The sequence below is a fragment of the Pyxicephalus adspersus genome, chromosome 6 (assembly GCF_032062135.1).
Source record: "Pyxicephalus adspersus chromosome 6, UCB_Pads_2.0, whole genome shotgun sequence".
NCBI classification, from domain to species: Eukaryota; Metazoa; Chordata; class Amphibia; order Anura; family Pyxicephalidae; genus Pyxicephalus; species Pyxicephalus adspersus.
The window spans coordinates 62,289,994-62,316,447 of NC_092863.1; the positions used below are offsets into that span (position 1 = coordinate 62,289,994).

The 26,454-nt window shown below is 36.4% G+C and overlaps 1 protein-coding gene across 1 annotated transcript in view; it reads right to left on the minus strand.

Moving 5' to 3' along the window:
* The window catches only part of SNX24 (sorting nexin 24), a 66,859-nt gene that overhangs the window by 3,790 nt on the left and 36,615 nt on the right, over positions 1-26,454 (minus strand). Inside the window, exons 2-6 of the mRNA XM_072416035.1 lie at positions 25,714-25,797; positions 23,809-23,913; positions 5,110-5,204; positions 3,332-3,364; positions 2,051-2,115 (exon numbers count right to left, since the gene is read on the minus strand). Of these exons, the coding sequence (XP_072272136.1) occupies positions 2,051-2,115; positions 3,332-3,364; positions 5,110-5,204; positions 23,809-23,913; positions 25,714-25,797 (382 nt within the window). The remainder of the gene's footprint in view (positions 1-2,050; positions 2,116-3,331; positions 3,365-5,109; positions 5,205-23,808; positions 23,914-25,713; positions 25,798-26,454) is intronic.

A 26,454-nucleotide genomic window follows, 5' to 3' on the forward strand; every position in this document is an offset into this window, starting at 1 on the left:
TGAAAACCTGGTGCGTCTTATAGTCCGGTGCGTCTAATGGTCCGAAAAATACGGTATTCAGGTAAATGTAGTCAAGGGCATAAGTAGAGATGATCTTAAAGCTGTTTGGGAACACAGATTTGGCAGCCAATATTAAAAAAGCATTTGGCAAATATGCTGGGTAATTGTTAAGGTTCTATCAAGATTCCAATGTATTGAATAAAAAGTCATGAGAATGGGAAGGACTAAAACCTTTTTTGTGTAACAATGGCAGCAGATTCTACATTAGATATGCTGACCTCTACTCCCCCTGATGGAGCTCTGTACAGCAGTAAAAACCTGACAGTTCTATTGCTTACTCACTAACATCTTGCTGCATGTACACTTAGACATTCTCTGAAGGAAAGTATGCAACCAAATGTTCCTCAAACATTCACCACAAGAAATTCTTCTGTGAGGAATGACAGTGCTGCCAAAAAAAGTTACTACTGTAACTTGAGCCAATAAGGAAATGTCCTAGCTAAACATCTGCTTTTCCAGTTTGTAGACTTTGTTAACATTCTTACTTTCCTCTGCTTTTCAGAATATTCAGATTGCAAATGTCTTCACATTTAAATTTAGGAAAATTCTCATTTCTGGACTGACAGAGATATGTATACAGAGGGGTCAAAATTCCGGCACTGACAACTTAGTTATTAGACAACGAGCAAAGATGCTTTAAACCAGGGGTGTCAAACTCAAATGTTTCCGTCTCATTAGATATAAACCCTTTTCATATAAAACAAAGAGGTTTTGCTTCACATTCAATCTGGAACAAGCTTATAATACATAGAAAGTCGCATATAATTTTTTTAAAAATGTTATTTAAGAAAAAAATCTATGTCTCTTTCTCTATTTGTAGCCTTCTGAGTTAAATTTCTTTGGTAATGCCAGACGCGGCCAATGTGGGGCTAAATCTTATGAGTGTCCCTCTGCTGAAACTCCCTCTTCGTTAAAATAGTGCCGCTACTTAAATTCCTAGCATTATTTGCCTCTATAAAACAGTCCAATGTGGGGCCACGCATAGTCCGAGAGCCCGCTGGTCTATGGATGCGAGTGATGCCAGGAATAGTTATGACGGCGCTATTTTAATCTAGCGGCGGGCCAGCTGCAGTTCATATTTAGGATTCCTTTGGGGGCCAAAAAAAAGGCCGTTGGGGGCCAGATATGGCCCCCGGCCCAGAGTTTGACACGCCTGCTCTAAACAGTCATATAAAATACCCATCACAATCTTCGATAGGGAAAGAGGACTTAAACCAACGCGGTTGCAGTTTAAAAAAAAGAATAAAAAAAAGGAAAAAAAAAATAGAATAGAATAGTGTTTACACTCATATGTACTGCTGCACATTTTTTGGATCTCTGTTTTCTTGCAGAACTACTTATGAAACACACTTCTGGCTGTGTTGGATACGTCTGCCCCCCTGATGTGCCAGTCCCTACTTTACAATAAGACATTGTAGTGATGTAAGGGCCAGCAGATAGAACGAAAAATTGAACATCAGACAAAAGACAGATAGATTTGTTCAGTCAAAGTTTGACTGCAACACTGGATGGCGAAGTGGGTGACCTCTTTTTTTACAAAAAGGTTACACTTTTTGGTCACCCCAACATCCTGCTGACTGCACAAACACTGAGCATCAGACGGCCCCATTCCTGTATGTACAGCACTAGAAAAGAAGCAGAGATGCCTCAATACCAGCTCTCCTGCACTTTTCATACAATTTACTTTCAACATAAAAAACACTTATAAAAGTTTATCGTTTTACATATACTGCACATTATATATTTTGATTTATGTCTGCGTATCATGTAAATTACATACCTGCAGAATACCTCTAAAATGTACACAGAAGTAACACACATTGTGTTAAGTAACATAAATCAAGTTGCAACCTGGCCACATTTTGTGCTCTGAAGCAACTATAAATTATAAGATGTGACAAAAAGCATTTAACGTTTATAATAACCCTGCAGTTCTGTGCTGCTGGGTCAGATCAGTAAACAGCAGTTAACAGATGACAGGTTTGATTACCGTTGGCTTCAGGCAAGACATATGGATCCCTTAGGAACAGCAGCACAGGCTGGTGTGACAGTTTGCTGGAAAGGTCAAAAACACAAGCATCAGCATCAAAAATAGTAAAGAGAAAATGCAACAAACTAGTTTCAAGAGGATGATGAGCTGAGACTGCAGTGCGGTGAGATGCACTGTTTTGCTGCAGTTGCACTTGCCCCAAAATGTTAAAGATCAGGAACAGTGGATCACCCCTGCAAATTTAAGAAATAAATAGAAGAGGCACTGCTGTGATCTAAACTCATTTATACAAAGTAGTTAGTTTAATACTTTCAGAGTTATGATTACTGTCCACCTAATGATGATAATAATGGAATTAATAATTCATTCCAAGAATTCAATGGAATTAATTGGAATAGTCCCCCTCATCTCTTGTTCCAATGACGGCCCAAATATTTGGGATTCCCCATGACTTTGTTAACTGGAGACAATGGTCACGAAGACAAATAGTGAAGGTGAATGTCACATTTATACAAAGTGGTTAGTTCAATACATTCAGATGAAATTATGATAACTGTCCACCTAATGCAGCCATTACAAGGCGATACTAATATCCTGTTAGTTTATATCTAAATAGAACAGAGTATACAAGAGTGGGATCACAAAGGTTTGAGGAGTGGGGTCAGTGCTGGGATTTCAGGAGAACTCTAATATTACTGAATCCCCAAGGCATGGGTGAAATTTTAGTTTTGGACTTCCACTAATCCTATTTTAATATGTTAGTCAGACCCCTCAGGCCCCACCTCATAACCTAATAATACCTAAGCAATATCAACAACTTTACAGCAGCTTGAGACATAATATTATTTAACCCTGGATTTGAAGAGAAATGTGCATAACCCATCAATGGGAAGAGCCACAAGTGTAACAGCTGCATACTCCATTGATTATAATTTTTCTGTATATTTTAAGAAAGTCTGTCATGAAACAAAACCCTGTGCAAGGAAGTCCAAAGGTGTATTTATCAATTTGTATAATAGCAGTACAGTCTAGGATGAAATCATCATTAGGTTTCCATAGCCAAAGAATGTCAGGGTATCTGAAAAGTGATACACATGCCACACACTTGCAGAGGCAGAAGAGTAGGACAGTAAACAGTGTGTATATGATTACATATGAATGGAGCTTAAACATGAGCACATTTCAAAGGACCGTTGTAAACAATGCAGGGAATTCTCAATTCTACAAGCCACATGCTTTTATTTTTTTTAAATAAGAATGGCGTAATGTTTTCATTTTTACCTTGTCTCTTCTGATTCAAGTTCCTCGATGGACCTGAAAGATAGAAAAATGATTACTTTATGGTATTAATATATTAGTGTATAAAATCAAACATTTATATTTCTAGCCATTGATCACGAAACAGAAAAGACCCTGATCATGTTATTTTTTTTCTGTTTGAGCCTAGCTTAGGATACTTTCCTTCATTTCCAAATTTTGTCAAAAGACACATAAGGAAGAGGGGATCTCATTAAAGTGAGTGGAATTTTCCTTTTAAACCCAAACTGTCTAACTCCAGTTCTGTAGAAGCCACACACATTTTCAGTTTTTTTCTAACAGACAGCAGTAAATTTAGTAAGGTATATTGTACTATTTATACAATGATTCCATCTATACTCAGGTTTGTATGTGGCCCTCAAGGACTGCAGTTGGAGGGCCGTGTTTTGTTACTCCCTGGAAAAGTCCCCCCCACCTCTTGTTCCAGTGACAGCTCAAATATTTGGGATTCCCCATGACTTTGTTAACTAGAGACAATGGTCATAAAGACAAATAGTGAAGGTGAACATCCCCAGTGAACACACTATTCATTCAGGAAAATGCTATCTAGCTCTTTCTAAATAGGATCTAAAATGCCAATGGCTGTTTATCTATTTCAATGTAGACCTACTGTATTCGCACTGACCAAGTGGAGAATAATTAAGGCTGGGAGCCATGTGGGAAAAGTGAAATGCAGCTTCATATAAGATGATAAATCCAATGTAGAAATAGTCACTATGATTGGCTCACAGATCTCTCAAATTACACCTGCATGTCAAATTATCAGAAAACTTTTTACAATGCTAGAGGGAAGCCTTCAGATCCTTCTATAAGGTTCTGTGCTGGGTTACCTCTTTCTAGAATGTTATACAACACGGTCTGGAGTTTTGCAGACTCAGATTTTGGGTTATTGTTAAATCACAGGTACTGGCACCCATCTACTCCCATAGTAGTAGAGCTTCAAAGATGGAATACAAAGTGACTATAAAACTGCATACCTCTGTCTGCTACTAACCTGAATGACAAATTAAACAACAATTACTTATACAGGAAAGCAGAGCTTGTGACAGTGCCATGGTACACAGAAGTGGTCTGGAGCGGCACATTACGTAGCTCTGGTCAATCACGCTAAAAGGAAGACTGTGCACAAAATGAATGCCTACGGTGACATTATTGCATTTTACATCATTAACACAAACTCCTTTCTTTCCCATTTTACTGTTAACATTTTTTGATATTTTAATGCATGTTGAATTGATGCTATTTTATATAAATATATCAGAAAAAATGGCTTAATTTACTAAACTAATTTAGGCTGTCCACTTACCAAGGTGGATTAACACCAAGCAATGGATAATTTAATTAGCTTAGTAAATACAATGAAAATTCACTTTGGAAAGAAAATCCAATCATGTACATGGAAATCCAAAAAAAAAGAAAAACAACAGGATTTTTCCTTGCACATGCCTGAAATGGATCATCAATCTCATTGTAATGTTATAATTCGTTTTGCTAAGTGAACAGGCAAAATCTCTTTAGTAAATGAGCTCTAAAGAGTTTCTGCAGACTTGAATATTCTATATACTCAGCCTGAGTTTCATTATAGGAAGTACAGACATTACTAGAATTTATTTGGACAGTGAGAAATTATATTGTCATTACCTTAATAAAAAAAAAATATCATTATAGAGCTAAAAATGTTATCTGTACAAATAAAACAAATGTCAAAAATGAGTTGTTTATGTAAAGATAAATTATCTTACCCACAACTTTCGGCTTTTGGCAATGAGGGTAAATGTCGAACATTTAGAAAGTCAAAAAGTATCTTTGGCAATTCTTCGTTTTCATATATTATAGTCTAAAATAAAATAACAAAAAAATAAAGGTCAACTCAATCTTTATTTGAAAACGATAAGTAATAAAATTAAATATTAAACCGTGAATGACTCTGTCCCCATGTTGAAATAATCACAGCTTAGGAATGACCTAATAAAGACCTCCTAACAAGTGACAAGCAAATGGTATTTTAAATTCTCAGGCTTAGCAATTCTGGTGTCACGCTAAAGTTTTATCTCACATTTCTATTTAAGTGAAAACAAAAAGAAAACAAAATGTTCCATTTCAATAGCCGAAGCTATTTCATTACTCAGCCATGAAAGAATCCAATCCATCATTGCTCTGAGAAAGGGGAAATCTCCTGTGGTTTCATAGACTTACTCTGGTTTTATTAATGCAAGATTTAGGAAATGTTAACAATGTGAGTTGTTTGTTTAGTTTGACAGATCAGTCTACGATGCACTGGCCACATCCAGAGTATATTTGAGAATGACAAAGGACAGGCCACATGTCTCGTTGTCATGTTGTTCACAGCTAAGGCCTGATATTTCTCTCTGTTAATATAAAGGCATTTGCTGCGATAACTGGTGATATTATGAACAAGTCTTGTAACCTGCGACCAGCATTATAAAAAAAATTAAAAAAATTAAATCTTAGCACAAGCACTGAACTTTACAACAGGCACTTTATGCAGTAGTTTAAGAAATGTGAAATTAAAATGGATTTCATGGCAATGGATTCTGAATGAACTGCAATTCACTTTACATGTAAACTACAACTCAAAGCTGATCTATTTATGTAAAGGATAGATCAAAAATATTACAGGAAACAACACACTTTGTCTTCTATAACTTACTATTCCTTTTTCATAACTTATTCTCATGAATTACTATTTGCCTTCTATAACAACATACTGACCAATACTTTCTCACTGTGAGCTTGATTTCCAACAGGCAATGCAATCTATCAGACATTAGGTAATTGATAACTGCACTTTTGGTGGATAGTGGATAGAGTTGTAAGTTGGCAGACCGCCCCATCCCCACCTCCCGTAAGGTTTCATTAGTCATCTGTATCCCTGCTAAATAAATTATTCCTCTTTGTGTTCTGGTGACCACTCTCACTAGAATGAGATGCCCTAAAAAACCCCAAAGAGGAGATATAAAGAAAAATTCTCCCATATAGGAAGAATAAAACCCTGACTGGGTTATACCATTTCCCAATCTAAACCAAAATAAAGTTTTTTTGTTTTTTTCATACTTTACAATAGATCTTCACATGATTGAACCTTGTTAAGAGTCTTTATTAGTGTTTGCTAATGAACAAAGGTAAAATTCTGCATCTTTGCAAATGGTGTGGGAGTTTTACAGCTTCATCATTCCGTGAACATGAAATTTGGAGTAACCTTAAAAAGGATCTTTCCTAAAATGTTGGCCCGATTCCAGTCTCCACCAATGTCAATGTTACCTTTGCCTAATCAACTGCTGGATTCACCTCATTGAATTGTATTTTTGTTGTTGTTGGAAAGACTTTAATTTAGCACTTGGTAGATGTCTACCATACATTGTACACAGAAGGCTGGGGCACCAAAATCCATACTTATAAATGTTGAACTGGGGCAAGATGTTCACTTTCATCTGGTACTCTACATTTTTTTTTTTCTTCATAAAAGCTTATAGGATCTGATAAGTGTCAACAATATTTCTTAACTTTTTTTTTTTTTTTTTTTTTTTTTTTTTTTTAGAAACGGTATGTGCGTGTTAGACTTTTTAGTCTTAGTGTGCTTTAGTACACTGGCAGTTCATGAAAAATCCATGACCATCATCAGAAGAACTAGGTTACCTAGTCCACCAAAGGTTCACTATAGTGACATATTGCATGTTCCTTTCTTTGTTTTGAAAAACCTCAAAACCTTTGTTGGTAAAAATATAGAACATGCCATTGCCAACCTCTTCTTCCGCAGCTGCTTGTTACCTGGTCCTCACCAGTAAAAACGAACAGTACTCCCCTAGCAGATGTCTATGATGGATGACTTACACTGTCTGCTTCTGAAAGAAATCATTATTAAACAAGATTGTTTCAGAATATTCCATTCTTACAACTTGTGAATACCATTCTATTTTATTGTAAATGCTAATAAACTGGCCTGTCTTGTATCAACACAGAAAATCCCACAAATTTGTATTCTTCACACCCAATTTTACAAGGGTGATAACTATTATATTTGTATTGCAAAAACTCCATGGTGCCACTTGTCATTTCTCCTTATCACTCTCACAAAACTGTGCTCCCAACAGACTCCATTGATTGGCTGCATACGTTTTAGCTTTGACAACCCAGGCATTTAATTGTCAGTTATCTCCTCGTCTTCTTCAGTGGCTGAAATACAGTCACAAAATAACAGAGGGACTTGTTCTGCTTTAACCTTAGCTAGCTGCCATCAGGCAATGGAAAACCGTGTTAAAATATCACAGGATCACTCTGTACTGCAGAAGACGACATGTAAAGAGCGTAATGATTTCCCTTGAGTTTGCTTTTTAGAAAATTGTCAACGGAGCCAGCAGAAACTGTGACAAGTCTTCAGAGGGAATGCTGGGAAATCGAACAATGGCATTCTAGTTAGGGCCAAACCTACTCATCAGCCAATTATAATTGTATCGGAGCATCTTGCTGAAAACTTCAACAAGACCACTTGGGTAACCTTTGGAGATTTCTGAGCAAGGTTTCCACAGAGCAAGGAGTAACATCTGATCGAGATGAAACATTTCCTTCCACTTAGTCTTTTTAAAGTCGTCCGCAAAGTGTTATCTTATAAGTGGATAGTGAGTTAAGGAAGAGGGCAAAGACTTACGTCTATTCTCCATCTGTGGTCTTGTGAAAAGGCGTTCACCTCACGCTAGGTAGGGAAAGATGTGTGATGGCATTAATTCGAGACTCAGACTGAAATACCTGCTGGAGCTTTGTGAAGGTTAGATTCTGTTCTTGTACTACAGCAACAATAATACCTGCTTATTTTCTTAGAAGATCAGAATGTCAGAATGCAGGTTACTGGCTAAAAAGAACTAAAATATACTTTAGAAATAGGAATGTACCGATTCCGGTACAGAAATGCAGTTATTTGGTTTGTAACTTTTTGTCAGCCAGGGCTAAAATTTACTTTTTTTAAATGAACAAACCTACAAATACATTTTCACACAGCCTGATTTTTATCAGAATAAATGCTGTAATGGTAAATGAAGACATAATAAGGGTCTAAATCTAATTATTAAAGGCAATGTTCTGAACTGTGAATCATCAATCAATAAGGCAATTTTGGGTATGAGCCCTTTTTTACTAGCAAATGTGATACATCACAATCAACTGCAATATTTAAAAAAAAAAAAAAAAAAGTAGGCTCTTGTTGTTGAATCAAAAGTGAATCAACGCATAAAACTTCATCGCAACTCAAATTAATTAAAAGTGGTATGAAACTAGTCTCATGTGATGAAGTAAAGCAACCACACTGATGTTACCCACAAACATAATATGGAACTTCTGTAGACAACCATTGGCCATCTTATCTTATCATATGGAAATATTACCAACCTAAAAGCATTGGTTTCCCCGAAATTAGCCACACACAAGCATCCATAACTGCACAAAATGACTATGCATGCTTTGATTATTCTATAGAAGAATTGTATGGCAGTTGTATTTTCTCCATCTACTTTCTATGGTCAGTGCAACTAACCTATGATTGTTTGTAGAGATTTGGTTAGTTAAGCCCAAGTCACACTGGCGGTCTTGAGGCTGGCTAATTGTCTCACAGTTACCACATCACCAGTGATCAAGATCCTGCAGTGTGGTGGAGCAACTCCATGGAGGCTAGTAAAAGACTTTCCCCATGATTCCGGCTGCTCAGTGTCAGACACAGGGCTACATAAACCCAAATAGTGTCCAAACAACTGTTTACCAAATCAAGTAAAAATTTTAGTGCGTGCGTGTGTTAAAATGCCCACGCTATTAATTCAATCCTGTGCTTATCGGATTTGAAATTGCAATTTAAGAGATGGAGCCTATACCAAATGTTTAATAAAATATTTTTTATATACATTTTTTTATATAAATGAAAATGTAAAATATTTGATCAAATATTGTAATATAATAAAGTAATTAAAAAAAATGATCAATACAATTTTTTCCCCTAAAAAAAAAAACTTTCATAATATTGCAAGGACAAATAGTTTTGTTTTTTGATACCCGTCCATATTATCTTGCCTAACATAATCAATGTTTCCATTATTTGCCTTGCTTCTGCAAAACAGACAATTGAGAGCAGGATATATGATAAACAGCTGCTATTAAACAGTAAAAAAAAGACAAAAAACAAGCATTAATGAGTACTACATATCAGTTCTTGATAGTTAAAGTAGCTGGTGGCAAATAAAAGTTTCTGCATTCACATACATTGACAGCAATGTAGGTATCTACATAAATAAAATGTCAATGTGCACCAAATCTGACCAATAAGACTTCAACATAAAAAGTCACCTTGATAGTGTTTAACAAAAACAATCTATTTTTTTATATTATTCAGTTTTTATAAAGTATGGGAAATGGTTATGAGCCCTGAAGTGGCCTTATGTTGCACAGTCAGATATTTACATGTATGTGTGCCCTTTAGAATTGTAGCAATTTGTCACCATTATATTAGTCTTTCTACAATCCCCCCGTACTTTAAATGGATCGCTCTCTACAATGCACTTTTCATTCTAAATGAGCACGGCACAGTGTTCTCAGTATGATGGATCTCTTTCTTTAGTGTCCCCCTGAATGCTGTTAACAGGGCTAGTCTCTGATAAAGGCTAACTGGTATGAATTGCTCCTTCTTTCAGCATCAGTCTTTCAAACACCACAGGGATCATTTAAACATCACAATCACAGGGCAAAGCAGCTGTTCACTTTAAAATGAGCCTTAAAATGCAGCACCACTTTCTGTGTAGTAGCGGCTTTGCATGCAACTCCGGAGAACCAACTCGCCTTTAATTTTAACACATGACCGATGATCATAATGCTTATATTGCTATGTTATACATAGAAGGAAACCTCAGTATCAGTAACAAATTGTAAAAAGGTATCAAAGATCCAGGCTGAAAATTTTTGATGTAAACAATACAGGGCATCTGTGAAGTACTTGATTCTTGGGTGGCCATTAATTATTGGCCATTAAATATTGACTACTGTACTAGTAGTACTAACACAGGACAGAAATTGTTTTCAAAGGTTACGAAAGTAGAGTTATAGTAAACCCATTACTGCTCATGGTCTGTTTTTGTCCTTTCAGCATGTCCCCTCAGTCGGACCTGGTATTTTATTTTAATAAACTGCAAACTAACAACCAATATATTTTGGCACATACAGTGGCACATCAGCAGTTTGATTTTACCCGATTTACTTTTGTACTTTATACCTATGCTACTATGCTAACTGACCAAACAACTAATAGGATTTGCCAAATTAAAAAAAAAAATATAAATAGAGTGTGAAGTTCTTCAATAGCTAGAAAAGTAAAATACATACTTGGGAAAGTACAGAATTCCAGATTGGACTTGAAGCATATATTCCATCTATATTCCCTGGAGTAGATATATACTCAGAGTAGTACGTATATTTACTTGACAATGGCCAATGTGGATTATTAGCAATTTAGTGTCCAGGCAAATGTCTTTGTTACGGGATAAGACAGAGCTGTTGCTACTATGGGTCTGATTTATTAAAGCTCTCCAAGGCTGGAAAGGATACCTTTTGATCAGTGAAGCTGGGTGATCCAGCAAACCTGGAATGGATTTCTAAAAAGTAATTTGCTATTTGTTAAGAGTTTTCAGTCCTGGACCAGATTTATTGCAGGTTTGCTGGATCACTCCGCTTCACTGATGAAAGCATATTTTCTCCAGCCTCTCCAGGACCAATGTGGTAATGGCAACAACAGACAAATTCAAGGACAAAGCACTGATGACTTGACATCAACTTTGCCTAAGTAAGCTTACATTTTAAGTAAATAGGAACATTGCCTTCAAAACACCAGATAAAGTACATTTGCACTGAAAATTCTAAAATGATTTATCCGTAAATATACACAGTAATACTCTGGAGCACACAATCAAAACGAAACTTCTTTGGCTACTTCCACTCTCTTCTATGTATAGACAGCCATACCAATATCTTCTACAAAAATTGCGCTTTTCAAACAGAGCATCAGTATTCCTGTTCTGACTCTACAACAAAATATTACAAAATAATAGGCAACACTGGGCAGGGTGCTGAAGCACAATCACAATCACCAACAAATCTATTTTAAAAACTGCATTTGTGTGTGTGTGTGGGGGGGGTATTTTTATCATTTAAACACATGTAAACTTCTGCATCAGCCCTTTTTATTTGCCCTCTACAGTCCAATAACCTCAGCAGGTGTCTATAGGTACCAGCAGTTGGATGGAGGATGAGGGTGCTAGGAGATATGTTTTTTTTTTGTTTTTTTTTTAACACTGCAGATTACTGAACAAAAACATAATAAGGTTAAAAGGTTAGTGTTAGATACTATTTAGGTCCACTATTAGTCTTAGCTACACTGTGCAATTATAATTCTACACCCTTTTGTATCTGAACGGAAATTGCTTGGCTTTAATGATAGACATCTTACAGTGTACCAGTAAGACAAATAAAATCCATCATTATGGGATCACCTCAAAAGGTCAAGGAGAATGCAAATGACTAAACACTGAACAAGCAGATCTCTTTAATATTATAATATCCTCCTCCATGTGTCCCTGCATCGTGTACAGCTCTGTTGCCTAAACCGAGCTTCTGCTGGACAGGATGAGCAGGTTTACTGCATGCTGCTCGGGGAGGGAGGGGGCCCGGATCAATAGCAGCTGAATGCCATCTGCTTCGGCCACCAAAACTGTAACCCATGCATCTTCTTTTATTGAAAGGTTATTTTTATGCAAGTAAACAATTCATCGTCTCCTTGCACGCTTGATGCTCATTTACCACTTCTGATCAATAAAATATGCAAAACAACAAAAAAATTGAATCCTAGGAGTAGTTGTGATGCCAGGGTGAAGGGTAATCAATAACAAGCCTGTTCAGTAGGGCAAATCGTGGGGTTCCTGCTTGGAAGGTACTGTGTGTCCCCAGTCGTCTGTCAGGGTTTGTATAAATGTAATGCTTTCATCAGGTAACAAACTTCCTCCGATTAACCGTTACTCATTCATGTTACTGTGATGAGCTCAATGTACACAGAATACCACCTATACTATCACACTGGCAAACTCAAAACATAGATATGAACATCTTTCAATCACATTCAATTAAAAATGCAATGCTACTAGTGGGTAATGGCATTGCTTAATCTTGAGGGTTTAACATAATGTTTGGATGAATAATTTTTGCTGGAGCACGCACTGCTTTTCTCAAACCGCATACAATATTACAGTCCATACTAAAGCCATATTCAAAACAGGGGTGAGATTGCGGTTTCGTAATGTGAAATGTGAGGGGTCTTGTGCAACACATTATATTATACAAAACCTGGGACAGACAAGAACAAGCAGTAGAGAAAATAGATATCAAAACGCCTAGCTGTGAGAATGGAGGGCACAATGCAGACCCCTACTAGTGTAATAATGGTATTGTACATATAAAAGAAATACTCTGGTAATAAAACAATTGTGTCGGCTCTGATTTAAAGTACCTTTTTGTGTCTCCTGCATTAGACCCTCTTTAGCCTACACCTTGGTCTGGTCCTGATTACTAGTATTCTTTGTTGTTTCCTTTCGGATGATCCTGCTCTCATTACCGGTACTTGCAATGCCTTACCCTGTACTGTGTATGGGGGCAGCCAGCTTGGTAGACACAGGGCTTTACTTCTTCATATCAGAGCATCCAGGAACAGTGTGGAGTGGGCAACAGTATTGACATCCCCAAATCTGATTCCAAATACCTAGAGACTAGCAGTAAGAGGCAGCAGTACCCTAGGTTCTCTCTGCAGATATACAGCTTTGAGGCTGTAAGCATAAGGGTGCATAGCGAACAATAATTTCTTTAATTATTTTAATTGCTATAAAAAATCCAAATATGATAACTAAAAGTCTCATAAGAGAAATATCACAGAAGGTATACAAAATAAGCAGTAAATAAAAGTTAATGGTCCAGGCAGAAGTAAGGGGATAGAGGCAGAAACTTTCAGTAAATGCACACTTAACCACAGTGATTCTGTTACAGCTCTAAAGGGAATTGTTTGCCTCTTATTAGATTTTCTACAGCACTGCAGTAAGTAATAAATGTACTGCTGTACTCACTGTCAAGCTAATCAATGCTGCCAAAGTTTTGTTGACCTAACTGTAATCTATAAAGTGAGCTGCATTTTCTTTATTCCGATGACATCTTAGTTTACATGTAATAGTGCCGCTGTACCTTCCATAGATCGTGAGGTCAAACAGAAATATTAACTTTTTTTTTTAACTTGGAGAACAATTTAAAGCACACATTACAATGACTGTACAATCTACCCCCAACTAAATATTCTGCAGGTTTACCTCTGGATAAATAAAAATTAAATAGAATGTTTAGGCTTAGGTGCTGGGAAAATTTAGCATACTGGCCCCTGGCACAGGCTAAAATTTACTGCAAAAGGGTTCAGTTTTGCTTTCAGCATTTTTTTAGAGGTTGAATTGAAATTGTTAAGTCCTAGAGAGGTTTAAAGTAGTGTTTCCTGAACAGGGTTCTGCAAAACCCTATGGTCCCTCCAGACGTTGCTTGAGGTTTCTTAAGAAATTAGCAATTTGTGACCATGATATTTGTGGTTGTTTGAAAGGGTGGCATTCTTCCCATTGACCAGCAATGCAGAAGGCATTCTGACTACTACACTAAAAAACTGTGAGCTTTGGATAAAGTAATTGTAGCAGGGGTTCCCTGAAAGTTATTTCAAAGGTTCCCATATGGTAAAAAAGTTGGGAAAGGCAAGTAGATGAATTATACAAAAATGATACAAAAACACTCCCTATGTGCCCTTTTATTACAGTATGCAAAAGTATCAGACCTGGAGATATGGCACAGTGGCCATTTATACAGCCTGGCTTTTGGCATTGCCAGCAAAGTTCACTTTTTTTTCTTCCAGCCGCTGTACTCCGTGTGGACCTGTACACACTGAATAGAGATGAATGGGAACAGATGGTGGGTGTGACTTTAATTGGCACGAACATACATGATCATTTATATTGTACTAAAATACAAATTAAAAAATAATTGTCTACACCACCAACCTTTCTCAACTTGAGTCACCTACACTATTTTCTACAAAATTACCAATAACACTTTTATGATTATATTTCAATTATAAAAATATGCCAACAAACACTCACACCAACTGTCCTGTAATAGTAAGCAGTGTTCAACCCAGAATTTTTTTAAGCTGGGTGGGAAAAAAAATTGTAGGTGGGTGGCAGCCCCGGTAATATGACCCAACTCAACAGTAACCACCCAAAAACTGCTTGGTAGTTACTAAAAAGTACCCGGTGGTGTAACTGGCTAAAAGGTGTTGGGGGGGGCACTGATAAGTCTGATAACACGCAAACCTGACATTTAATGGTCTCACTCATAACTTGTACTGGGCCTGTCTACTATATCATGTGGAGAATCAGAGTGTTCAAAGCTGTAAGCTACCAATGAAAAGTGAGGCTGGGGTAATGTTATCCTATATAGGCAATACATAGGGCAAATGCAGATGCAGAGGGTTACAAAATATCGATATGTACAACAGCTGTACAAATTATATATATATATGTTGAATAGCACTACACAAACAGGATACATATATATAAATCTAAGATGCTGGATCAGAAAAGAATTAATGAAACCATATCTAACTATTACACAGGCAGCTCCATTTCTATTCTGCCCATTTGATTTGAAAATAATAAGGAAAGAAATTCACCAGTGTCCCATATACAGGCCAAATATTGGCATTTTGTATGACTAAAATGCCTCATCCTAGCAGTATGTACGCAGGCCGATTAATACTTCAAGTGTAACCGAAAGGCGAACCTCCAATCCAATGCCGTTTTTGATATATTTATATTGGTATGTCCTGTGCATATATAAATTGGTATATGCACAGGGCATCTTTAAATTCTACAACAATCTGTAACGTTAACTTTGTGTTGCCTTCAATATAATTCATACATATGAACTGGACACAGCGTAAAGGTCTTTTGTGGCTGTTGTGACAGGCTGGAAGACTTTGTTGTTAAAGAAAATGTTTTTAAGACACTTTCTCTTCCAAACAGCCTCTCTGCTCTCACAAGCAATTACTGACATATGAAATATGAATCACCATTGATTTTCCTCTTCAGGGGTCACAGCGCTCCCTGTTTTACGCACTCAAGGCATTTATTTTGGCGGCCCAACGTGACACATTTTCACAAAATGAACTTAGTAATGTTACCCAATGCTTTGTCAAAGGGATTCTTCATTTTTTACTTTTTGACATTTGTTCCTTGCACAGCTCTTTAGGGAACATCGAACAGTATAAAAACATAGAGCCATGCAATTACTGAAGAGACCAAGCCTATTTTCACTATCCTCACCAATAGGGATATTTTGTTATTAGGTCACAAAACAGGGTGAATGATTACACCGACTGGAAAATCATGCATTTCCTTTGGATGGGACAATGAAAACATTTCACAGAAATACTTTAAAATTCTAGAAAAAAGTGACTAAACTCTAACTATGGGGAGGTGTACACACCATCTGAAAAAACACTTGTAACTTGTAGGCAAGGAGTAAAAACTAAAAAAAACATGAAACAAGCATACACAAATAAAAACACTAATTTCCCATGGGCAGAAAAATTCAGTATGTTAAAGAGGAATAACAAAATCTTGTACTTTGAAAGCCATTGTTTGTGTTCTTATTTTTTCATTAGATTTCTTTTGTTTTTTTTTTTTTTGTCAAACAGAACATTGGAACGGGACCTTTCACACTGCAAGCTGTGGCACAGCAGTAGATCCCACTGAAAGAACACATAAAATGCAGTCTGCCTGCCATCAGCCCCTATTTTGTTTAAAAATTGTCAATCTGAAAAATCCACAGAAGGTGCTTCAGGAAAATGCAGTGATGCCACTGCCAAGATGATGCCCCAAAGTAACATTTGCTGGTAAAAAATATTGGCTGGTGGTTGTTAGGGGCACATACAATGCAGCAATTGCAATTCTTGAATGTGTGAATGAATTATGTTATGTTGCACTGTACAAGTATGGGGACACCTGACCATCAGATCTACATGAGCCTGTTGAAAATCATATTATGTGAAATAATATGTTATTGTTTCTTGCAGATGGCTTTGTGCACAGAACATTATATGTTTACCCTAATGTTGGAACTGTTATGGTCTAAAATATTTTGTCTTTTTTTTTCTGCAGCAGTACGTTGTGTTGAAAACAGCAGAATTCACTTTGGAGGGACTTCTGCATACCTTGGATCATATGACATGGCCACAAACCTTTAGCCGTATAGTTGATTTCCTCCATTTCTAGTATTAACTAAATGTTTAAGAAAAGATCAGTTTTGCTATTTCCGCACAATTTGCACACATTAGCTACTTTTCTTGTTGCAAGTTTCCCTGTTGCAAAGCTTTTGCATCTAATTGCTTCCAATTACTCCATTCTTCTCTGATAGCTTATTTATCAGATCGGGAAAAAGAGAGAATTAATGGTGCTTGCTTTCAGTAAGTCCTATAATTGGAAACAATGTTTACTTCACATTGTGTTCAAGTAATTAAGGGCAATTTGCAAAAAGCGCTTTTTCCCTTCTCCTTTCTTACTATTGTCTGTTTGATTGGATTTCTCCAGGTAGAGGCTTATACAGATGGGGATATAAGCTCACCATATTAGTCTGAATAAAATTCCTGCGCCAAATTACTTACTATGAGGAATGTGAACACTGCCAATTATTCCCACTGCCGGTATACATTTATTTCACTGCAGTTATAGAAAACTACCGATATTTCTCAGTGACCAAACCCATCTGCCTTACTTCCTACATAAGTTAAAAAAAAAAACACAGAGAAAGGAAAATAAATTATTTTTTCTTGATTAAGCAGCTACATTTCTCCAGAGACGGAAAGAAAACAAACGATTAATCTTTTCGTATTTGTTCTGAGAAGAACGCACATGCCTTGGGTGCAGGATAGCCAATGTACCTGTGGCAGCTAGTCTGCAGCAATTAGGCTTTATCTGGAAATGAATGGACTCAGTCAGGGGGCCTAGTCTGCCGGGACTCCTTCCTGGAGGCCAAGGTTATGTAGTTCAAATCCCCTGTTCTGGAAATATGGCTCAAAATTACCCACTGTGCTTGGGTATAATTAACAAAGCGGGAGAATTAATATCAGCTTGGTAATTGGAAAGAATTAGCAAGAGAAATATACATTAATCTTTACTAGTTACAGAGCACTAATGAAAATGAGCTGGGCTTTCTTGCTTACTCCAGGCTTTTAGTTTTAAAAACTTTCTATTAGCCTTGAAAAGTAGGAGAAAAAGAGACAAGCATTGGGGGCTATATACGGAGAGCAGAATTCTGAATATCAGTTGAAATAGGTGAATTCCGTTACCCTACCATCCTATCCACTGCATGTTCCTAATACTCACAGCAGATTTTTTTTAAAGGCTGCACAAATATTGCAATAACTCAATACACAGGGGTGTTAGGAGAAGCGTTACTTTACAATGAGAAAAAATTAACAGAGACTTTAGTGTCTGCTCACATTGACATTGTGGTCTCTGTTCAATTCAATGGCTCCCCTGCCAGGAAAAGCTATTGATCAACTCTGCTCCTTGTACACAAATGCTGAAAGCCTGTTAACTTCCCTATCACCGAGTACAAGCTAAATGCCCTCATCGAAAGAGAGGGAACCGAATTCTGTACATGGACATTTGTCTACCCCTGCATGACTGGAGTTCATATATTGGGCATATATATCATGCACCATTAATTGGGCATTTTTGTGTTTCTTGCATTTGTTCTGGACAAACTGAATTTTTATTACTGTACTTGTCTCCACATGTCACACCATTTCTACACACCTGTAAATCTGCTAATTGCATTGAGAAAAATATATATATATTGTTTAAAACTCTGTTTTTTCAACACAAGACTTTTTTTTGAGGTTAAAAACTTTAGTTTTGCAGCTGGATTTTTTTGTGTTTTAAAAAACAATTTGGCTAGACTCCCCTATTTACATCAACAACTAATCTAACAATAAACTACTTTTGAATGTATATACCATGGGTTACACACAAGCCTTCAAAATCCCTGTGATTACCATACCCTAAACCTGGTTGCCAAAAATGAAATGAATATTTCACCACGTAACCATCTGTCTTTTTTTTTCTTTCACTTAGATTCTCTGAAAAAGATAAATCATTGCATTGGGTGCACTGGCAACAATTTTTTTTTTGCTTACATGCCCCTGTGGAATTATTTTATGTAGGCAAAGCCTTCACTACCTCTGGGAATGATTTGGCAACCACACATCTGACATCTGTAAAGCTCTGGCTTTGGATTCTGCTGGTCTACCTGTTCTACAACATTTTCTGCAACATGGACACCGTTTACACTGGATGCATGTTAGCTGACTATATATATATATTTTTTTTTATGGGTGATAAGTAGCCACAACTTTCTCCGACAATAATTTAAATTAATCTTTGGGTTGCAAAAATATGGATTAACAAATTAATTAAACAATATATCTTGATTGAATATATGATTCAGTGATTTTTACTAGTTTTGTATAAGTTTTTTTTGTTTTGTTTCAGGTGGGTTTTATTTTATTTTTAAATCTTGTGTTATATAAGCTTGTTCTTATTTGTCTTTTGTTCTTATATTACTTTTTTGTTGTTTGTGGTAATCCTTGTTAAATTTTAAGTGTGCTTATCGCCCAATTTTTTATTGCTTTGATTTTCCTATATATATTTTGCATCTTTGGATTGTTTTTGAATTTATTTTACTGCATCTACTCTGCTTTGGTTTACTATTTTATTTCTTCTGTCTTCAGCCTTATCTGTCTATAAATAATTCCTGGTATCCTGGGCGATGTCTATTTGGCTTGCGCATCTGCCATGGAGTTCACTGCATTTGCTAGTGAATGAAATGGTGCACACTGATTCCATTGCATTGATTTTTATGTGGATGGACAGTTGTTTAAGTCTTGTCTACACTGCACTCCACCACAATATTGCTGTTTTTTGGCAATAGGCAATATACTTTTTGTTCTGTTGGTCAATATTTTTATTATACTTATGTCCCATCAGAGAGCATTTCCCTCACTTCCTGTTGCGAAAACAACAGGACATGAGAGAACATCCCCCCGAAGCAGGAAGAAATACCCTTACACAGGTAATTCTTCACAAGACACAATTCCTGTACTCCATAAAAGGTCCCCAAGCACTGGCATCCTTTTGAACTTTTATTTCACACACTTTTAATAGACAAATGAGGTAGAAGTATGTTGTAAGATGCATTAAGAAACAAAAGTTAGATCTGAGCATGCCGTTCTAACTTTTCTGTATTGATTTAAAAAAAAAAAAAAAAAAAATTGTGTGTTTTTGCATGCGGATGACTAATACACTTCTAGGAGTTGATCAACCTTATTGCAATTATTGCAATTCCATAGTTGCCAAGTATTCTGGATCCTGGGAGACAGTTGGATGTTTTTGAACATTACCCTTCTCGATCCAGGACACTTCTCAAAGTAATAATGGGGGCTAAACCCCCAGCCTCCATTATTTTTTTAATAAAACTTAACACACAAGGCTTTGCAAAACTTTTTAAACTGCTCCAAGCTTCCCTCTACTGCTCCCGACTAAACACAACTCATAGTACTATAAGGAGACAGTATTTATGCATTATTTTTGAGCAGAGCCACTTATTGATTATCCTGTGACAGAGACTATCCTGCTGCAGTTGCGTTGAATGCATGGATATGTAAGTAAAATAAAAGTGAATAAGTAACCATAAAACTTGCCTACTTGTTTAGGTCAAAGGACGCCACTCACAAGGGTAGAAGTTGGGAGATAGTGATAGAGTTTGGCACTATTTTGAGATGGGCTAATAAATGCAGAGGCCAATAGGAACAGAACAAAGTATGACAATATGAAATTATTGTATACGAATATGTATATGAAATTACTAATACTATAGCCTATAATGGACAGAATATCAATAATATAAATAATAAAAATGTAAATATACAGCACGTAAATATAGTAAAAGACAAATGTACTTTTCACGTCAGTTTCAATACTTTACCTGTCCTATTACATGACTATGCTGAGCAGACAACTCATTTATAGTATGAGAAACATCTATTGTTGGCAGCGGAAAGACAGAATGCATGTTTTTTATTTTCAGGCTATCTAATCTGAAGTCCACGGTGGGTTTCCCAAGGTTCCATGAAACGTGAATTCATCCTATAACCTCTGTCCTGCTGATATACACAATGATGGATTCAAGTTATTAACTGATCAAAAAGAGATGGATGGTCTTCTGCTCTCTCTAATCTACATCATCATCTTGATTCATTTAAAGATAGGCTGTACACTTAACAAGAGAAGTTAAGGCTCCAATAGAATCAGTCGTATAATCTGAACCGCTGCGCTGAGCCCAAATCAATCAATACATTCACTTGTATGGGAAAAGGACTGTTAAGTACTTACAAGCGGGGCCATTAATATTATTTAAGACAACACTCAAAGTTTTTAATAAGAACCCTGAAAGGGATTGTATTTTCTGCTGGGATCAGATACTACTATACAGAAAGTCTTCAGCTTCAATGTTTCCCCTTCTCCTCCGTTATGTGCATTTAGCCTTCATTATCAGAGAAAAACCAAACGTGGCTCTACAGGGACAAGCTATTCCAATTTTTTCTCCTCTTTTTCTATTTAAACAGCATTACAAAGGAAATCAATACAGATAATTGCAAGAAAAACTAGATAAAGCAATTTTTCAAATTTATCAAGGAAGGATAGTAAAAACAACTATGGAAATATTGGCCCTGAATACACACTGCAGCACTTCTGTGCATTTTAAGTATGCATTTATTAACTTTAATGTAATATTTTCACATATTGTCAGTTCCTCCTAGTATAATATATATAGTATATAACACAAATGTGAATTACTTCATGAACAGTGAAATACAACTTTAAAAGTTAAAAGTAACATTTCAGTTCAGTGTTCTGGCAAGCTACAGAGAATGTAAACTTCCCAAGAAGGAAGAGGACAAAGTATTAGTTGCCTGCATTACCTGTGGACTTTCGGTAGCTAATGATTACCATTTTACAGACTTAACATGCCTTGTTCCACAATGTTTCTCTGTGTTGAGGCAATCAGAACGCTCCTTAAAGACTGTAGATATGATAACAAGATGGAACTAGAGAAGCTCAGAAAACAAGCCTAACAAATGGTTGAAGCAGAAAGATCCTTGCATTGCCAGTCCTCAGGTACAGCTTCCTCTCAAGGAGGGGAGCAGTCAGTAGGACAGCAGCTATAGTTAAATTTCTCTCTCAAAATTTTGTTAGGCTAGCCGTCAGAGGCATAGTGCAGTTATGTCATCTCATACAGATATGTAAAGCACCTGTAAGTGCACTTCTTTTTCAAAGTATTAAAAGTAAAAAATTAGCATTCAAAGATGTCCTATATAAGATAACAAATCTTAAATACCTATTTCTAAACCCCCATCACAGGACCCAGGAGGAATATGCAAACAGGGGGACAATGTTGCCGTTCAATACAGTCTGTAAGCAGAAGTACTGGAAGAAAGGATTAATTAAGGTGCTTGTTTTAAACCAAAATCATCATGGCCGCACCATGATCACAATAATGGTATTTTAAAGTTTCTTCTCTGCCTATTCTTTCTCTCCACTTTTCCTGCAACTGTTTCTGCCTGTTATTACTAACTTATCATCCCATTCAATGCACCATGTGTTTGCTTTCATGTACAGTTAGGTCCATAAATATTTGGACAGAGAACTGTTTTCTAATGTTAGTTCCGTACATTACCCCAATTTTTTTTTCTGTTTTTGCAGCTTAAGGATGGCTTGTTTCACCTGCATGGAGAGCTCCTTTGACCGCATGTTGTCTGTCAAAATCTTCCACATACAAACCCCTCCCCCCGAAACCAACTCTATGCCTTTTATATGCTTAATTTATGACATAATGAAGAATTTCCCACACCAGCCCATGAAATAGCCTTTGATTTAATTGTCTAATTACTTTTGAGCCCCTGAAATGAAGTGATTGTGTAAAAAAAAGGCTTTAGTTCCCCACATTTTTATGCAATCTTTTTGTTCAACCCACTGAATTAAAGCTGAAAGTCTGCAGTTCAGCTACATCTGAGTTGTTTCATTTCAAATTATTTTGGTAATTATTATTATTATTATTATTAAACAGGATTTATATAGCGCCAACATATTACACAACGCTGTACATTAAATAGGGGTAATGTACAGAGCCAAAAGTTGTCTCTGTCCAAATGTTTATGGACCTAACTGTTTAAGAGACATGGATTGATGGCTGCTGGTTAATAATTCCACACTCAGGTTCTTAACATTCTAATTTAAATTTCTCATTTTGTAGAACTATTCATAAATGTACTATCTTTTTGTTTGATATTGTTGCCTTGGAATATACAAAATGACCACTTGTTTATACTTTAAACCACGGAGAAAACATTTTCCTGTATTTTCAGGTAAAAATAAGTACCTTGGTTTATATTCAAGTATATATGGTATGTTTTGTCTGTATTTTTACAAATATTCAGCATGCACTAAGCATGTTTTTATTGCTTGAAACCTCACACAGACCACAGTCACCTATTCTTAAATTAGCTTGTTTTATAACTAAATTACTAAACAGTGTATATAAGGTATATATATAATGTATATATATACACCTTATATATAATGTATGTATATAAACTTTTTTTGCATTTGTAAATATATAACAATTTTTGTTAATATTTAACAGAATAAATATCCAGTTTTATGCGGCTGTAAAGGAGAAGTTGCAGTAAATGTGGCTACAAGAAGGATCTCTTTTATGCGTTTGTGGACATAGTGGTCTATTTTTGAAGAAGCCATTCTAATATTCAGCAACATTCTCTGGTGGATACTCCTTTGGGCCAATGTGTTTTTAATGGTAGTGATTGATTCTACACCAGAGAATGTTGCCAAATGTCAGATTCATTACTTTATGAATAAACTCCATAAATAGATTTTCTTTAGATTTCATCTGGCAGTAAAATTTACCAATTAAGAGGGCCAACAAGACTAGTTGTAAATGTAATGATTTGTTCATACAGGAATTTGCAATACATAATTATTGGTCTGTGAAGGTTTTCATTAATCCAGGTCATTTTATTACTAGCAGTAGTTAACATTCAAACAGACTTGTTCTTGTCGAAGACGTTTTGCAGGCTTCCAAACTGCTTCTTCGGTTCATCATTACAAGAACAAGTCCAGCTGAATATATACATATGCATATACACACATCATATTATATAAGACTGCCATGAGACATCATCTTACCTGCAAGTACATTTCCAGTCCTTGCCGCCTCTGCTCCAGTACTTTGGGGATCCAGTTTCTAACGTGTTTTGATGGGATCTCTGGGGTTTTGATAGATTTCTTTAGCTGAAGGAAGAGATGACAAAAATGTATAAAACATTCTATTTCATTGGGAGGAATATTTTTACCTAAAACAACATCTCGCCATGTATGGCATAATAATATACATAAACCTCTGGTTGACCATACTCACCAGTTCTGTAAGCTCACTTTATCAATGCTTATTTATACTCGCACAGTCCCCCCAAAAAAGAAACTGAGAGGTATTTACATAGTCACACAAGCCTTTTTTAGGGTTAGTCTACCAAAAAAAACCTTGCTATAAATCTTTATACCCCATGTTACATGTTAACCACTGTTAAACAATACAGTTATAATACTTACATTACACTTCACATAATAGCCACCATTTCATATGATTAGATGAAAATTACAAGCATAGAACCCTAAAAATGCCAGGTTGCAGCCGTGTGCAGTAAAAAAGCATATTAAAGTTTCATGGTTGTTTTTATGCCCCGGTCTCTTTTAACACCTTTTTTTAGTATGAATTTCAAAGTAAAAAAAAAAAAAAAAAATCATCCCTTCTCTTCACTTAATAAAAGTGTCAAGCCATCAAAGGGTCATCATCACATATGCTGAAGCTGATGACAGGCTATGTGGGTGAGTGATAAATTGCACTGGATGAAAAGCGAAAAACCAGAAACAATACAGGTGTCCTGAACACCAGGAGACCACAAGATAAATGCTCCATGGGCAATTCTCTGTGACTAATGAAAAATGGTGTCTGTACTAGGGAACACAATTGTTCTGGATTTATTTTTTAAGATCAGTCTGATTTCTCACAATAATTTCATGAACATGTGCTCAGAAGATGGCCCCTTTTGTATAATAAATAATTCAAAAGTTATTACTCGTGCTACTAATAAGGCTCTAAATATTAGCTCACTTATAGAATACTTTTTCAATCTAAAACAAAATATAATATTGCTAACATCCCTAGGAAAATGCTGGCTGTCTGTTACTGTCTGGCTTTACCCCCAAAGCAGACCTAAACCGAGAAAACAAAAAGTACCAGGAGGTAATACTATTTGACAAAAGAGACATGCAATATGTATTTTATCAAATACTCAACTCCCTCCTTCCTGGTGGCTTTTTGGTTCTGCTTTTTACGCACATGCGCCATGTAGCTTAGAGCTCATATGTGGATACTTGCTGATTATGGTAGAAGCTCACCACCCACCAATGAGTTTAGTTCCCCTTTAAGTCAGTTATTGACCTGGAACACCAATTCAGCAATTGCAGCCTCCATGTTTCTCTCAGGAAAGGATCCTTTCTTTAATATTATTAAACAGTATTTATAAAGTGCCAGCATACTCAGAGACGTACATTAAATAGGCTTCCTTCTTGTGCAAGTGGCTTTCTACTGAGACTCCAAAATCATACCACTGGCCCAACTGACTTCCACTTACAAACTATGATAGGGATCTTAAGTTTCTGGCTTCTCATATTCAAATTTTTTAGGTCACTAAGACGATAAATGGGCAAAATGTACGCGACAGCGTGTGTGCGCACCCCTACATGTCTGCATTAGCTGGGGCTAGTGACTCTTGTGGAGGGCAACAAACCCAAACAAGGGCAACCCAAACAATTTTATATTTCTGTAGACATTGCGACAGTGCAGCCAGGAACCTAAATTACACAATGAGAGCTCTGTAGTCTCACCTATTTGACAGGAAAAGCTAGATTTGGTTCTCCTCTTTTTACTAAACTTTGCATCAGCAAAATGTCCAGGATAGCTTGAGGGGAATTTTGACACAGAAAATATGTATGATAAGATCAAGAAACAGTTGTAGTAGTAAGAATTACCTTTTTATGGAGTGCGTGGAATTCACTGTACCTCTTCTCCACAAAATGTTTTCTTCCATTGACAAGTACCTCGATTTTAAAAACCTGTGATTAAAATGAAAAAAGACAATAATATAGCTAAACTTCTTCCATAACGATTCAACTTATTCTTAAATCTAAATGTAAATAACAACCAACAAGAAAATTATATCTCAAACTTATTAGCTTCAGAGATAACTGTGATAATTGTATTCCCTTCATCTGAACGCATTACATTAAATTTTGATCAAAATATTGTTTTCATATAGAAGGATCTCTGAAATACAATGTTTCAGTCAGCTACGGTGGAACACCAAACCTTTTGCAACCAGCCAATGCCATAGTATAAAGCCTGTGTTGGCAAAAAGGTCAATCACAATCTGCCTATTAATCCCAGCCATGTGACCCCATTGTGCCCATCCTTATCATAACAGTTTGGGTATTATTATCCTAACATGCAGCCTGCAGGTCTGCTGCTGCCATGTTTCCACTTTACAAAATAAGGGCAGGTGGTTATTGCAGAAAGGGACAGGCAATTTTACTTTTGCAATAAGCCATCTTACCTGCCTGATAACGCTGGAGAAAAGTGAAAAAGCTGAACTGCGCATATGCAGCATCTGATTTAGTTGCCAGGGAAAACCTGGCAATCCAGCTTCCCTTGCTTTTCCCAGTGATGAATGAACTCCCATGCACCTGCATAGGAGTTACGCCATCTCGGCACAG